At 42.8% G+C, this 17203-nt stretch overlaps 1 protein-coding gene across 1 annotated transcript in view; it reads right to left on the bottom strand.

Moving 5' to 3' along the window:
- Window positions 1–17203, bottom strand: part of LOC126101371 (uncharacterized) — a 422171-nt gene that overhangs the window by 197881 nt on the left and 207087 nt on the right. Inside the window, exon 3 of the mRNA XM_049912038.1 lies at window positions 7992–8123. Coding sequence (XP_049767995.1) covers window positions 7992–8123 — 132 coding nt within the window. The remainder of the gene's footprint in view (window positions 1–7991; window positions 8124–17203) is intronic.

The raw sequence follows: 17203 nt of genomic DNA, 5'->3' as shown, positions 1-17203 counted from the left end.
GGTGTAACGCACACAGGCATTCATGGTTAGCTCTAGCCGTCTTTTGTTTTCATTACTCGTGCCTTGCTGAATTACATCACAATAGTGGAGGTTCGGTAGAACGAGTGCTTGCACGAGCTGGCGTTTCAAGTCCTGTGGAAATATGTTCCGAAACTTTTTGATAGCATAGAGACAAGCAGACGTCTTTCGGCACACTGCGACTGTATTCTCCGCCCAGTTGAGATGCTCATCCAAAGTTACACCCAAGTTCTTCACTGTTTTCTGATATGGTATTGGAATACCGTCGAGCAGAATAGGAGGTAGCCGTTCGCGGAAATCTGAACTTATTAATTTCTGATGGACTATTAAGATTACTTGCGTCTTTTTTGCATTTAGTTTAAGCCCCAGGTTTTTCGCCCATGTCACTACTGAAGACAGATCATCATTCATCTGAGCGATTGCAGTGTTAACGTCTTCAGGTCTGACGCTTAGGTAGAGTTGGAGGTCGTCGGCATAGAAATGATATTTACAGGAGGACAGAACCGACGAAATATCGTTGACATATAAAGAAAACAAAAGTGGTCCTAAGACTGATCCTTGTGGCACTCCCGAGGAAACATGTTTCCAGGAAGATTTTTCATTTACGCAGACAACACATTGCTGTCTGTCTTTTAAGTAGCTTTCAAACCATCTCATTGCACTATCAGAGAAATTAAGCTGTTGCATTTTTCTGAGCAATATGTCAAAGTTAACAGTGTCAAAAGCTTTGCTGAAGTCCAGTAGCGTCAATACTGTTGCCTTTCGATTGTCGATGGCACATTTCAGGTCATCAGTTACTTTAATTAGAGCAGTGTTTGTGCTGTGATGTTTACGGAAACCGGATTGAAATTTGTCATATAGGCTGAATTCATGCAAGTGTTCAGTGATTTGGTCATGAACAATATATTCAAGTGCTTTGGAAACAGCAGGCAGTATGCTAATTGGTCGGTAATCACTAGGCAGTTGCGGGTTTTCGATCTTATGGATGGGTCGAATTATGCTTATTTTCCATGCAGTGGGATATATTCCGTTCACGAGGGAAAAATTAAATATGTCAGTTAAGACAGGTACTAAGATATCGGCAACATTCTTAATCATGGTTATACCGATACTGTCGTTGCCTATTGCATCAGAAGAGATTCTCATTATTGCTTTTCTTGCCGTATTTGTTGTTACATGTTTTAGATGGAAGGTATCGTTGTTAGTTATCCTGTTTGGGGATTCTTGTGGACGGTAATTATCAGCCGTGCTGGTATTCAGAGGTGCAGAGAAGAATTCATTTAATTCGTTAGCTGACACATGAAAAGTAGTTTCCGATTTTGCCTTTCCGACCCCCAAGCTACGGAGATTCTTCCATAGAGTCGTGGGCGTCAGATCGCTGCAGACAAGGGAGCGAGCGTGCCTGATTTTAGCATTGCGAATGCATTGTTTCACTCTGTTCCGTAGCTTTCTGCATTCTTCGAAACGCTCGGGTTTCGGATCTGCCTTGAAACGCCTGTGGGCAGCATCCCTATTAGTCATCATTTGACGTAATTCAGCTGTCAGCCATGGAGCAGGAGATTTTCTTACACGGATTGTGCGCACAGGTGCATGTTTGTCATAGAGGGCAGTGAGTTTATCACCAAGTTCATTAATTTTGCCGTCGATTGTAGGTTCTCTGATTATTTGATGCCATGAGATTTCTGAGCAGTCGGCTGTTAGAGCGTCAAGGTCAATACGTTTCATGTTCCTACAAGTTATGTAACGCGATTTGATCCTTGGGGGCTGCACAGAGTAGGCCAGGAATATTACATCATGTGCTGAGAGGCCAGGGGCCGATGTTTGACCAACATCTCTTACTTTGTCAGTCTGTTTGGTTGCGATTACGTCTATAAGAGTATGACTGTGCGCCGATGGTGTGTAGGTTGTAATGGAAGAATGTTCATGCTATTGCAACTAAACAGTCCTCTTAGGTTTATTGCGGAGGGAGTGTCTCTTAGCAGGTCTATGTTCAAGTCACCCATTACGATGACATGTTCGTATTGACACTGAAGTGAATGTAATTCCGACTGGAAGGAACTCATTGAGTATATTTTTGGCGGCTTGTACACGACGCCAGTCAAGAATTTCCGACTTTGTATATTTATTTCAATGAATATGAATTCAGCCTCTTTTTCTTCAGCAGGATTTGACGTACATAAGACTTTCGCTTTGAGATCTGTTCGTATATACGCGCCGACCCCGCCACCTCGCTTTTTTGATCTGTCTGCCCTAAGAAATGTATACCCTGGGAGATGAATAGATGCAGAGGATATGTGTGGTTTCAACCACGTTTCGGATAAGAGGATTACGTGGTAGTTTAGTTGGTTGAAGAGGAGGCTAAGTTCTTCGTAATGTGCAGGTAAAGACTGGATGTTGCAGTGAGCTGCTAAAAGCTCTGACGCGTTCCGCTGGGCAGCCTGGAGTAGGGTGGCAGACTTGTTTGTCCCTTTGTTGGGCACTACCTGCCGCGAGGGGCACTGGCCGGTGCTTCCGCCAAGTGACATAACACAGGGGTGTCCAAGATTTTGCGCGCCCTGTTTGTGGCTCCGCGAGTGCCGAAAGAAAGGCGACTGCAAGAGATTTCCTGGGGTTGCGGAAGTATAGAAAATGGATTAGTGGTATTCGGTGCAAGGAGAATATGACCAAAATAGTGACGGCTGTGTGTCACTGTGTATCCTATGTCGTAAGATGAGAAATGTAATTAGCGTATTTGAAACAGGTTAGGGTGGAAATAAGGGAAAGGGGAGTGATTTAAGAGGCCGATGCTGCCAGCAGAGAGAAGTAAGCTTAATAATTAATAGATTATCGTAGGAAGCTAGAATTAAATGGAAATTTACTAAAGTGATACTGGTAGTGATTATCGTAGGAAGCTACAATTAGATTGAAATTTGCTAAAGTGATACTGATGGTGATTTTTGTTATGAACAATTTAAACCGAAGAGATGGGTGATTACTGAACTAAAGGAGAGAGTAATATGCTATAGAACTATTACAGAATGGAAGAGAATAAACTAAGAAAATGAAAAAAAGTATTAGCAGTAACTAAAATTAAGTAATGCTTAGAGCTACAAACACAACAAATAGTGAAAAGTTAATACAGTTACAAAAACAATTAGTTGAAGGTACAAATATGGGTATAATTGAAAAGTTAATACAATTACAAGACTATATCTGAGTATAGGGCTGTTACAATTTGCAAATGGTGTTAAGTTTGCAGTTTTGGCTCGAGTAGCTTCACTTAATACTATTCACTTCTGTCATGTTTGTGACTGTCTTCTTTCCAGCTGCTGTCTTAATGATTACTCTGCCATCCTGAGTCCACACATTCTGAAGACCGAAATTGGATATGGCACTGTTTAAAATCTTTAGCCATTCGTGTGTCAGATCTTCCCTTATTGTAAGCCCTGTCCTTGCTAACATCTTCTTCTGGGTAAAGATCTCTGCCCTTTTTCGGTACGAGAGAAATTTAATTATTATTGGACGAGGTTTGGTAGCACCTGGTAGTTTTCGTCCCACCCGATGGCTCCTGTCAATGTCTGCCTTGGTCACTTCAACACTTAATTTTTCATGCGCAACCTCTATAAGCAGGTTGTCTGTGTCTTCTTCCTTATTTTCTGCTACTCCAAACAGTCGTAGACTATTTCGCCTTTGGTACTGTTGTAGCTCGTCTGTTGCGGCAGATAGTTTCACTTCCAACTCTCGTGCCTTTTTCTCGTATTCAGACACAGACTTTTTTAGTGCTGTAATTTCGGCAGTATTGGCCTCAACAGTTTCACGCATTTTGGTCAATACTGCTGCCGTTACAGTATCTGATATAGTGCCTGCTATCAGATCGAGATTGTTTTTATCGCGAAGCGCAGCGTTTACCTCAGAGTGGACCAGCTCCGCTATACCGGGAGCCGCGGCCGCACCTTCCGCCAAGAGCAGACCCGCCGCACCTGCTGCTTCCCCGCTGCTGGACGCGCTGCCATATCACTAACGTGTTGGGAGGTACCTTCATTCACTGCCTGCAACAATTCCTCTCTGGTTTGGAAGCGATTTTGATTAAAAAGCCGCGAAATGTGTCTCCAGTCCCTGTGAGTCAGGATCTTTTTCCGGCCACAATTCTAATGTGTTTCGTGACCATATGTGTTACACAACTGCTTGTAGACGAGTTGAATAGTCCGCCGCCACACACCAATAAATCCAGCAACTTCATACAGTTGCCACTCTGTCACGCTCATGTATCTTTTATCCATGTTTACGTACAATATCTACTTGAAACATAAATGCCTCCACTGATAGCTACTGCCTTATGCTCACATAGAGGCAATGCAAACGCGGTTGAGCACATGACTCGATCACTGTGCCATCTGTAAAGGCTTAACAATTCGTGTGTGTATCCGCACTGGGTGACTAATTTTTTGTCCAGTGAGATTATTCCGCGATACTTTAGATCAGGGGCGGGCAAACGTTGCACGCGGCTCGTGAGCGCACAAAGCTGCACGTGTGCTGCTCGCGTGCAATCGTCGAATGGGGCAGTGGCGACAGCCGGCAGGTTGCGGCAGTGTAGTACAAGGCTAAGCCGCGGACGTTGATGCGAAGCGACCACTACGTAGTGAACGTTGCGTTTCAAGAACCGGAAAACGCAGAGTGAATCAAGGAAACGGAGACGTGGAGATTTGCTATCTTTTAAAAAGTAATGGGAGAATCATTTTTTCTTTGTGCAAAGACGTGAAAATTCGAAATGTTTAATATGTGGCAGTATTCTCGCTGGTCAGCGGAAGTTTAGTATTGAAGACCATTATAATAAATTTCACAAGGACGAGTACAATTTATTGTCGGATTCTGAGCAGATGGGGAAATTGACTGAGCTTAAGAAGAGCGACCTGACGATATTATTAGATGCATCTGTCCTTGTTGCCGTTGTCACGAGAGATCTGCGACTTTCTCTCCTCATGTCTCTCATCTAACTGATTTAACATTTTATGGAGCACTGTTTTCAATTTTTCAGGACGACAACAATAATAGCCCAGCGGTACGTGCAAGCTATAAAATTGCGCTTAATATAGTGAGAGCTGGAAAACCATTTGCTGGATTAATAAGCCTCGGTTAAGAGCAAACATAAGTGATGAAAAGTTACGTAACTGTTTGCATTTTGTCTGTATGCAGAAATTTTGTTCCAGATATTAAACGCATTGTAAACTCCACCTGTGACAATTAAATAAAACGTATCGTAGTTAATAGGTACTCTTTCAAACCATGATTTATTTCAAGCACTCCTGCTAACCTTATTCCATCATTCAATAAAGCAAGCTAGAAAAACAAAATGCATTACAGAGGAAGGAGTGGACAGAAGGTATGGTGGGGAGGAGGTAAGCGGGTGGACAGCTTGCCCCTGTGTGCACGCAGAACACATGTTAACTGCACGCGTGCAAGTGCACCGCACACGTGCAGGATTCCTGCCCGCCCCTGCTTTAGATACATATGAAACTCTGGCGATGATCACTATTAGTCTCAGAAGAACTGCCGGCCAGTGAATGGGTTTCATAAACGACGACTACACGTATTCCCTTTAGAGCTGTATGACATAAGTTACCTTTGAAAGACGCCATTAATAGAGTATATGGCATAAATTTCCTGTTACTGGAGAGTTACTTCATCGGGACTTTGTAGCATGTTAGTGAGCTAGTGCTTCTGTAGCGGTGTGAACTTGGAGTGCCGAAACTAGGCCACAAGCCATCGACATAGGCCACAGCCGGCCGTCGCCCTTCGCCGATCAGCTCTCCTAAGCAGCAGCAAGCCTTCCATGCCACCGTTCGTGTGTCAGGCCATCCTTCGAAAAGAATGTACGGTCTGACCGACATTCCGTCGCTGACGTGCGTTGCCCCTTAAGACAGGCCCCGTCATTGCTCTGTTCCAGATGGTTCGTGATGGTCCACAAACGCAGTTCTTTCGCGAATTCAGCGCCGGGGACCAACATTTAAACGCCAGCCTAACCGAGTACGTCATATTCAGTACGGCACGGACACATATGGCGACCTGTCGTGTGCCGGCTGCCGCAACGAGTTCTACTGACGCAGTTCTGAAGTTTTCGCCGTAGATTCTGCCGCCGCTGGGCCGCGACCTACGGCCCTCTGCCTGAGTGGAGACAGCACGCCGTCGCCGCCTCCACGGAATCGCCTGCCACCGTTAGGGTTCAGCCAGCAGTTCGGAGTTAGATTCAGGGCAGCATCGCGACCTTCCGCTATACTGCATGCGTTGCTGCCGACATAGGTAGTTCCTGTGAAAGCGATACTGGGCTCTGTCCTCTGCATGTATACTAGACAGTTGCTTCTGCCATCCTATGAAGGGGTTACGGTCCGTTACATGAGCGTGCCCAGTTCTGATTCACAAGAAGGGGTTTGTGCTTCCATTCTTCCCGAAACACGGGTTCTTCTGTGATTTGATGTGGTCCGTAACTGACACTTCACCTCATTCTCAAGATGGTGTGACTAGGGTACTACTGTCGCTGTGCAGAGTCGTGCTCTAGATTAAGACTATACCACAAAAACAGAACTGTAAATTACTATCGTAAGGCTGGAACTCTATTTATTGGACAAGCTAAATGTGGCTTCTTTCATAACCGTGATAAAATTAGCACTTTAAAGGCGGTAAGCAAAATCAGGAGTGCATTTGAGCTGCCACATAAACTAAATTAGCACATGTAATTGTTTTAGAGCAAGCAGTTATTAGACATCCAAACCAATAACAACCAACTTCCAACTGGCGCGCATGGCGATTGCGGTTTATCGTATCGCGACATTCCTTCTCGCGTTGGTCGAGATCCAATGACTGATAGCAGAATATGGAATCGGTGGGTTCAGGAGGGTAATACGGAACGCCGTGCTGGATCCCAACGGCCTCATATCACTAGCAGTCGAGATGACAGTCATCTTATCTGCACGATTGCAACGGATCGTGCAGCCAAGTCTCGATCCCTGAGTCAACAGATGGGGACGTTTGCAAGACAACAACCATCTGCACGAACAGTTCGACGACGTTTGCAGCAGCATGGACTATCAGCTCAGAGACCATGGCCGCGGTTACCCTTGACGCTGCATCACAGACAGGAGCACCTGCGATGGTGTACTCAACGACGAACCTTGGTGCACGAATGGCAAAACGTCATTTTTTCGGATGAATCCAGGTTCTGTTTACAGCATCATGATGGTCGCACCCGTGTTTGGTGACATCGCGATGAACGCACATTGGAAGCGTGTATTAGTCATCGCCATACTGGCTTATCACCCTGCGTTATGGTATGGGGTGCCATTGGTTACACGTCTCGGTCACCTCTTGTTCACATTGACGGCACTTTGAACAATGGACATTACATTTCAGATGTGTTACGACCCGTGGCTCTACCCTTCATTCCATCCCTGCGAAACCCTACATTTCAGCAGGACAATGCACGACCGCATGTTGCAGGTCCTGTACGGGCCTTTCCGGATGCAGAAAATGTTCGACTGCTGTCCTGGCCAGCACATTCTCCAGATCTCTCACCAACTGAAAACGTCTGGTACATGGCGGCCGAGCAACTGGCTCGTCACAATACGCCAGTCACTACTCTTGATGATCTGTGGTATCGTGTTGAAGCTGCATGGGCAGCTGTACCTGTACACGCCATCCAGGCTCTGTTTGACTCAATGACCAGGCGTATCGAGGCCGTTATTAAGGCCAGAGGTGGTTGTTCTGGGTAGTGATTTCTCAGGATCTATGCACCCAAATTGCGTGAAAATGTAATCACATGTCAGTTCTAGTATAATATATATTCCAATGAATACCCGTTTATCATCTGCATTTCTTCTTGGTGTAGCAATTTTAATGGCCAGTAGTGTACAACGGTAAATGGAAAAAAATTAAAAACAGCTGTGATGGATTATTATTACAACAGTATGCGTCCCACTGAGCTTGTTGTGGCTGTTTGTTACCTGCCAGGCCTTGAGCTGCTTGTAGTGGGACAGAGGGAAGCCGGACGTGCGCCACCACAGGTTCCACGTGTCGCGCGGCGCGCCCCCTCCGGCTTCAGAGTTGTACTCGCGCCAGCCGCGCTCCACGCACACCTGCAACAAGTGTCCACGTGAGAAGCCGCGCCACTGGTCCGGAGTTCGGTTCTGGCGGGTGTCGCACTTTCTTATTGTCTCCTTCTCCTCTCCCCCCTTCCTGCCAATATTACTTTTATTCGCGGTCATCCACACTTTTAATGTACCACACCTGCCTACCATTTTAATCCACACTAACATTAGAAAAGTGAAAGTAACTGCCTGTTACGCTTCACGACTAAACTGCTCAACTGGTTTTGTTAAAATTATGTATGAAGATAGCATGATCGCTGAGGAAGAACATACGCTGTTTTAGAAAGTGTGTAGTACAATGTATTTAGGGGTTTGAAGAATTAAGCGAAATATGGAACAATAATACTCTTTGAAACACCTATTTACTCTTTGACTTTGAACTTCATCATATTTCCGAAAATGCGTTTATTGTTTGATATGTTCTATATAATACGATTCAACGTAATGAATACAAAGTTCATACAGTCCTGTACATACTTAATCCATACTTCAGTTCTCATATTGATCATCATATTTTAGCCACTGAAAGGCAAGTCTCTCTTATAATTCAGATTTCCATAAACAGATAGTGGTCATGTGAGTAGCACTGCTGTCTCTCGATCATGAGTTCCTGAGTTCAGTAACCGCCCCAATCGATTTTTTTCTGCTCGCGTCTGAATGTGCGCGTTGTCCTCATCATTTTATCATCATCAACGTTCAAGTCACTGCAGTGGCATCAAACGAAAAGACTTGAACCAATCTCTCGAACAACCCAACCGGGATTTCCTACCCAGTAAAACCATAAGCACATTTTGTTTCATTTTAGTGATACACTAGCGCAGCCATGGGTAACAGCTAGAACACAATGCTTATAGACTCCTCATCGTGTTTAATCCATACTTCCATACTAATATTATAAATGTGAAAGTAACTCAGTCTCTTATGTTTCCGTGACTAAATCGCTAAACCGATATCCAAGAATTTTGGTGCGAGGTAGCTTAAACCCTCTTGAAGAAGATGAGCTACTTTACGAAGTGAGTAGGATAAGATATTGACAGAGTTCAAGAATATAGTGCAAATTAAGGAAAAATATTTACTCTTTGAAAAACTTTTTACTCTTTACTTTTGATCTTTATCATACAGGGTGTTTCAAAAATGACTGGTACGTTTGAAACGGCAATAAAAACTAAACGAGCAGCGATAGAAATACACCGTTTGTTGCAATATGCTTGGGACAACAGTACATTTTCAGGCGGGCAAACTTTCGAAATTACAGTAGTTACAATTTTCAACAACAGATGGCGCTGCAGGTGATGTGAAAGATATAGAAGACAACGCAGTCTGTGGGTGCGCCATTCTGTACGTCGTCTTTCTGCTGTAAGCGAGTGCTGTTCACAACGTGCAAGTGTGCTGTGGACAACATGGTTTATTCCTTAGAACAGAGGATTTTTCTGATGTTGGAATTCCACCGCCTAGAACACAGTGTTGTTGCAACAAGACGAAGTTTTCAACGGAGGTTTAATGTAACCAAAGGACCGAAAAGCGATGCAATAAAGGATCTGTTTGAAAAATTTCAACGGACTGGGAACGTGACGGATGAACGTGCTGGAAAGGTAGGGCGACCGCGTATGGCAACCACAGAGGGCAACGCGCAGCTAGTGCAGCAGGTGATCCGACAGCGGCCTCGGGTTTCCGTTCGCCGTGTTGCAGCTCCGGTCCAAATGATGCCAACGTCCACGAATCGTCTCATGCGCCAGAGTTTACACCTCTATCCATACAAAATTCAAACGCGGCAACCCCTCAGCGCCGCTACCATTGCTGCACGAGAGACATTCGCTAACGATATAGTGCACAGGGTTGATGACGGCGATATGCATGTAGGCAGCATTTGGTTTACTGACGAAGCTTATTTTTACGTGGACGGCTTCGTCAATAAACAGAACTGGCGCATATGGGGAACCAAAAAGCCCCATGTTGCAGTCCCATCGTCCCTGCATCCTCAAAAAGTACTGGTCTGGGCCGCCATTTCTTCCAAAGGAATCATTGGCCCATTTTTCAGATCCGAAACGATTACTGCATCACGCTATCTGGACATTCTTCGTGAATTTGTGGCGGTACAAACTGCCTTAGACAACACTGCGAGCACCTCGTGGTTTATGCAAGATGGTGCCCGGCCACATCGCACGGCCGACGTCTTTAATTTCCTGAATGAATATTTCGATGATCGTGTGATTGCTTTGGGCTATCCGAAACATACAGGAGGCGGCGTGGATTGGCCTCCCTATTCGCCAGACATGAACCCCTGTGACTTCTTTCTGTGGGGACACTTGAAAGACCAGGTGTACCGCCAGAATCCAGAAACAATTGAACAGCTGAAACAGTACATCTCATCTGCATGTGAAGCCATTCCGCCAGACACGTTGTCAAAGGTTTCGGGTAATTTCATTCAGAGACTACGCCATATTATTGCTACGCATGGTGGATATGTGGAAAATATCGTACTATAGAGTTTCCCAGACCGCAGCGCCATCTGTTGTTGAAAATTGTAACTACTGTAATTTCGAAAGTTTGTCTGCCTGAAAATGTACTGTTGTCCCAAGCATATTGCAACAAACGGTGTATTTCTATCGCTGCTCGTTTAGTTTTTATTGCCGTTTCAAATATACCGGTCATTTTTTAAACACCCTGTATTTGCGAAAATGCTTTTATTGGTTGCTCTATGTGACATGATTCAACGTAATCAATACAATGCTTTTTCAGTTCTCAACGCGTTTAATCCACACTTCCTTACTAATACCAGCATTATTAACTGTGAAAGTAACTCGCTCTCTTTCGTTTCCAGAACTGATTCCGATGGTATTTGGTATAGAGATATCATGAACTCTGAAGAAGACCATAGGCTACTTGTACCATTAACATTACTAAATATCGTATACGTGAAAGGCATGCTGGCGTGATCTTAGTGCCAAAAGATTATTCCAGGACGGATCACATACAATGCTAATGTGTGTGTAGTTTATGGTATTGGCTTCCTACATCACCTGGCATAGCTGGAGAGTTTTGATGGAGTTTCAAAAATAAAATTATTACTATAAATCTCGCAAACGTTTAACCCGACTTAGCGCAAAGTTGTAAGAGAGTTCAAGCTGCGAACGTTACTCGAATCCAAAAGACCTCAGAGCTGCCTCATGTACGCCGAATCTTGGATGCAGAGATACAGAGGTAGAGACACATCAGAATAGTCGCAATCGCGTCGCATTTTAGATCCTGAGCGTCTCTTGTCTCTTACAGCTTCCAAGATGCTTGAAGACTCACAACGACTGCGTCATTTAAAGGCTGTACGACAAACAGAGATTTGAAGCTGTGGTGTGCGTACTGTAAGACCTTCGGTACACACAGCATCAGATTATTTGACTTTTCGCTCTAACGAAGTAGGCGAGTGTCAGCAATATGTCTCGTGGTCTTATCGTGGCGTGTTTATCTTCTGCCGTTAGGTCAGATGATAGAAATGCCACTTGCACACTTAGAGTAGCGGGTTCATGGTGACCAACTTTAAACAGAATTTGATTAATTTTCACACACATTTATTAAAGTAATAACAAGTATAAACATTACTTAACTTGATTCTGGATGCTATTTACAACTGACAATCTGAAGTTCCTTTGGTCTTGGTACGTTAATCTTATTCTCACATATCTCTGATACTTGACAAAGAGTCTATACATTTCTCTTCATGGCTATGTATAGGAATACGATAATCTTATTAGGTGCAGACTGAAACTTGACTATAGACTGGTACAGACTAATGTAGACTGGTACAGACAGATGCAGATAAATGCAGACTAACGCAGACTGGCTAATCAGAGGTCTGTACACTTGTTATAATACCTCGCGCGCTCAGGCATCACTGCGCGAGTGTGATCCGCGAGGAGAAAAAGGTTCTACGTTAGCAGTAATCTCATTGGCTGCGTTACATATGAATACACGGATCGGCGGAAGCAGAATTTGGTCCATCTCTAAGGCAGCGCCATCTCTTAGTGCGTAGGTGGACGAGCGCTGCGCCTGCGCTGTTGTGCTTAGCGGGGCGCGCTCTAGTGGGAAAGTTGTGTATGTGCTGAGTATGCGGAACTATGTACACAACAGAACCTTTACATGTAAAAGGTGGGAGGTAGTCCATGAGGCTGCGTTTGATTATGATCTATTAACTGACTATGTAAATCATGAATTAGTCCTCACAGGGTGGTGGATCAAAAATGTAGGCACCATATTACATTAAAATTGAAGGCAGAAACGGTTGGCAGCAAACGAAATTCTCACAACCAGTAGTAGGTGACCCAGAGAAACCCCCAAAAATTCTGCTTCTGATCGAATGTAATGAATCGAGGCATTTTTTAAATATTATTAGAAAGTGTAATGGACTCTTACAGAGTCGACACACAGCAAAATAATAGAAATACGTTCATTATCTACCTGCATGCCAGCGTCGCATACATCTCTTATACACACATCACTACACAATTATATACAGAGACATCTCGTAAAATTACTAGCTTACCATCACTCATCATAACAAAATTACCGATAGGCGAGCGTAGCAGCGGGTAATAACTAGTAAGCTATACAAATATATCTTTGTATGTTCGTCCTCTATGAGTTCCTAAACCATACATTCGATTGCGATGAAACTTTGGTGAATAACCTCAGAAGCACTGAGATGCGCGAGTAACTGCCGCGACAGGAATGATATTTTGTTTCATTGCCTCTTTACTACTAAAACTATTCGCAACACATTTCGCAAGCGTATTTAAAAAAAGGATATAAAACCACGGGCATATTATAATGCAGCGTTGTCTCAAAATTTCAGATTAGTCGGTCAAGAACTTTCCGACACTTGCGATTAGGAACGTCCGCCGGGCGTGCCGCCACCGTGTTGATGCCTAAAACAGGCGTGCCTCTTATTCGTCTCGGAAATATCAATCCACCATGGCATCGCAACAGTACCAGACTTTCAGTGAAAAAGATGAACAATATCATCGAAGCTACAATATTAAAATGAAATTTTAAAGGAGAAGATGTGCTGTTACATGCACCCCAAATGATTCCAAAATACATGCCGTTCGAGTTCATCCGCTTGCAGTTTCCGGTGCGACTTGCATTTGCACTGACCATCAACAAGGCGCAGGGGCAATCACTACAAATGTGTGGACTAAATCTGGAAAATCCATGCTTCTCTCATGGACAACTGTATGTGGCTTGCACACGCGTCGCGAAACCGTCTGACTTATACGTGTACGCACCAGACGAAAAAACCAAAAGTACCGTGCGCCCAAAAGCACTTCAAAAGCAGATTATAATACTAAAAACTTTTTTTTCTTTCCATGGCACTGCAGCGCATGCCGAGCACGGCTAGTAGTAACATAAATATATAGAAAATATTTTAATGTAATAACAATAATTTGCTTACATCAGAACTTAGTATATCGCTTTACCTTATCATGCAAGAAATTGCAATTCAGATAAATACAGCATTTGTAAAGCATTCGAAAATTTGCGGAGAAGATATGCCATGCAGCTAATTTAAAAATTACAGTAGCAACAAACTCTCACAACTTTGGCAACGTCATAATTTACATAATATAAAATTGAACTGTTCAGTCAGCATTATCGGTAATTTACTTAGCACTACGTATTTGAACATGGGTTTGAAAGCTACGGGTATGTTAGCGTGTAAATGGGACGAATGGTGTTTCTTTCGGTCGTCCTGCCATATTCGCGAAGTCAGCCTTTACGTTATTTTTCGTTATGTTCTTCATTTAGAATCTTTCATTTCTCTCTCTTCCCCCATTCGACTTCCTGTGGGTTATCTGCTCTACCCGTCGGATTACGAACCGTGTGGGATACGTGGTTGATAGAAGGTACGGTCGACCTGTAGAAAGTGCTCCTTCACCTGGTTGTAATGTTAGCGGTGAGCCAGTCCCATCGGTAGGCCATCACTCAAAGAACTGAAAAGTGTCGTGCATTAAACTTTTAATTTCTAGAAATCCTTGTCATTTCCGAGACGTAATTTTCGCGCTACTTCATTCCCACAAATTTAACTGTGAGATTTGGAAATTGATGTGTGTAAAAATGCTAGACACCTACGTTGCATGCATGAGATCTCTCTTGGTAGCAGACCCCGCTGTGAGAAAAGTTACTAAAACAGCGGTGTAAAGAAATTCGAAGACTACATGGTTGGGACATAGGAGTTGAAAATCGTTTGCCGAATGCATCCGAGACATGATCTTTAGGTCAGTGCGATGGATATTTTCAACAGATTCATTCACCACAACAGTTCGAGTCTGCGTGAAGGGAAGTGCAAACGAATTACATCTCTGAAAAATCGCAGCTCTAACTGCGTCAGTTAAAAAAGTAAAGGTTCACCGTCAAGAACTGTACTAGTAAATACTTCTTTACAACAACCGATTTCACTCCTCAAACATCATCAGGTACCTTCGGATATTTAAAACAGCTTACAAGGCAATATAAAAAATATGGTATAAAACAGCATTAAATCCACTGTAAGTCACTATTGTGAAGTAGTAAAATATACTTCATACCTGTACCTTTGGGCTTGAAAAGCATTTCTCTCTGTAGTAAATACGGGGAGCACTGTACATTCCATCTGAAAAGAGACCTCCTCATATTCGGACCTCAGTACCATCAAACTGGTCTGTTTTCACTGTGTTTTTAAGACTGAATCAAATACCACTTTTCTCTAGACGAAAGTGCTACAACAAACGTTCTGCAAAGTGAACTGGAATCCGTCTGTGAAAAGAATTTCTTGCTGTCCTCCATCCTCCAGCCTCGCTGATACAGTCTACTTAATGTGGTAGCCACTGAATAGCACTGCACATATCAATAAGGTCTTAAATGCGTGTGTTAGAAAACATCCTTCATGTCATTTATCGCTACGCGAGTTGCTAAGCCACTGGCAAGGAGCAAAGACTCTCCTCTGTTCTCGTCTGCTAGGTAAGTCTCATCTTTGGCTACAGACAGAAACCACATCTGTGCACTGTACTTTCAGGCGGAACCCATCTGACCAGTGATATGGATGACTAGGCTGTTAAAATTTGAGTTAGCTTGGGCATGCAGACCGGCAGACAGAGCGTCATCCTTTTTCCTCTGACCGCTCGCTCGGCCTAGTTCATAGCGTTACTCGTATACGTTACCCATGAAATACATAAACTATACTTTGCCCTCATGTGACGTCATGTTCGTGTAAAGACAGAGATGAAAAATACCAACAGAAGCATATCAATACTCTGATAGATTGTGAATTTATTTTTCTATGTAAAAATTCCTCTTGTAAATAAAATCATAATAAAAACGGTTGGTCAAAAGCTTTTGCTAAAGAGGCCAAACGGAAACGAACTTTGTATATCTTTTGCTGCACGACAAATGATCTAGTACTTCATTTATTCTCGTCATTCCGTGGCGTCATTTTTGTCTGGCTGTTGCAGAGTAAGCACATATGTTCTGTGTACCATATTTTTAGATAAAATATAAGATATTTTTTTGAAATGTTTAAGTGGATTTTAATTATGGTATCAGAGATGATCATATCCCACGATCATAACCACGACTTTGTATGAATGTTTGTATCTCTGTTTTCAGAGGTTATAAAGAAAGTGTTGGTGACGAATTGTCCGAGGGCAGCACAACGAAACAAGTTACACATTCTATCGTTATCTATTCAATATTGCTAAGCAGAACCGCCTTAAGATCGAGTTGCCGGTCATTTCTTTTTATTACGTAAAAATCATGTAAGGTTTGTCGATCAGTTTCCTTCATACGATGGCGTCGGCAGTCGCCTTAGTGGCTTGATATTAATAAGTAGTAAACTGATAATTACTTAATTACGTAATTCACATGTTTTGAGAGCAATCATGAATTTCATTTATCTATATTTTTTCCTCAGGTTTACCGTCTTTGAACTTTCTTTCGCCCAGCACGGAACTGCATAATAACCAGTATTTTTATTTGCCGTGACGTACTGGGAAAAGTTTTCATAATAATAATATCCAAATGACCTTGGTGCATGACCTACAAAGTGCAGTGACGGACATCAAACCAAATATTAAAAATAAGTAACGTTAGAAATATGGAGAACCGAATGCCTTTTGGATTAAAGAAAAAATAAACAAAAAGCGCGAGTTTCAGTTATTTAAACATTAAGTATTACAAAGCATTTGTCAGTTTAAAAGGCGAATATTAAGTATTAATAATCTAATTTTAATTAGGATCTCTAACTTTGTTCAGGGTAAAAAGAATTTGGTATTGAGGATATCCGCAACTGAGTAACCTATTCGTAAGTAAGAATGCGCTACAATTTTACTGAGAATTTATTTATTTAACTGCACGAGCGTTTTCAGAGCATTAGGTATCAAACCTCAGGTGCTGACAACTAAGTTGTTGCTCTTGAGGATGGAACTCTAATGGTCTGAAATAGGGCTTACAGTTGTATAAATAAATTCTCATTACATTTTATGCGGATTCTTACTTACGAATTTGTTCGGGATGTTGGATGTTACGTGATGTCGTACAGGGAGGTTGGGAACCACTGCTGTAACGCTTTATTTTTCTGGACAGCTGATAATTTTTCAAGTATACCTTCGATATGTTTGATAATAATTAATTCTTTAGTTTTTAACAGTGTGTGGTCTGTTATTGACACATACCTGTCAAGTGGACTAGCATTTGGAAGTCTTTCAGTTTTTTATGTTAACACTATCCAAAGAGCCACTAGATCTCCTAGGAATATTTATGGCTGATGAAGGATGTATTCACACCGCTTGAGCTAATAGGAAGATAAAAGTTTATCCAATCAGTTATGTGCTTATCTAGACGTGCCTAATACAACTAGGATGGTTACTATACTAAGGACTGTTTTGCTTCAAAAGCCAATCTCTCGATCGGCAGACAGCACAATATAAAGTAGAGATTTCTTTATAGCGGTTTGTGCTACCCTCGAGATGAAGATGGTTTAGTCAAGGTCCCCACTTCCTGTGACACACAACAAGGCTGGTTCGAGAACATTTTTCAACACAAGT

This window comes from Schistocerca cancellata, chromosome 9 (assembly GCF_023864275.1).
Source record: "Schistocerca cancellata isolate TAMUIC-IGC-003103 chromosome 9, iqSchCanc2.1, whole genome shotgun sequence".
NCBI lineage: Eukaryota > Metazoa > Arthropoda > Insecta > Orthoptera > Acrididae > Schistocerca > Schistocerca cancellata.
The sequence above is the reverse complement of the archived record's forward strand: the minus strand, read 5'-3'. Positions and strand labels throughout refer to the sequence as shown.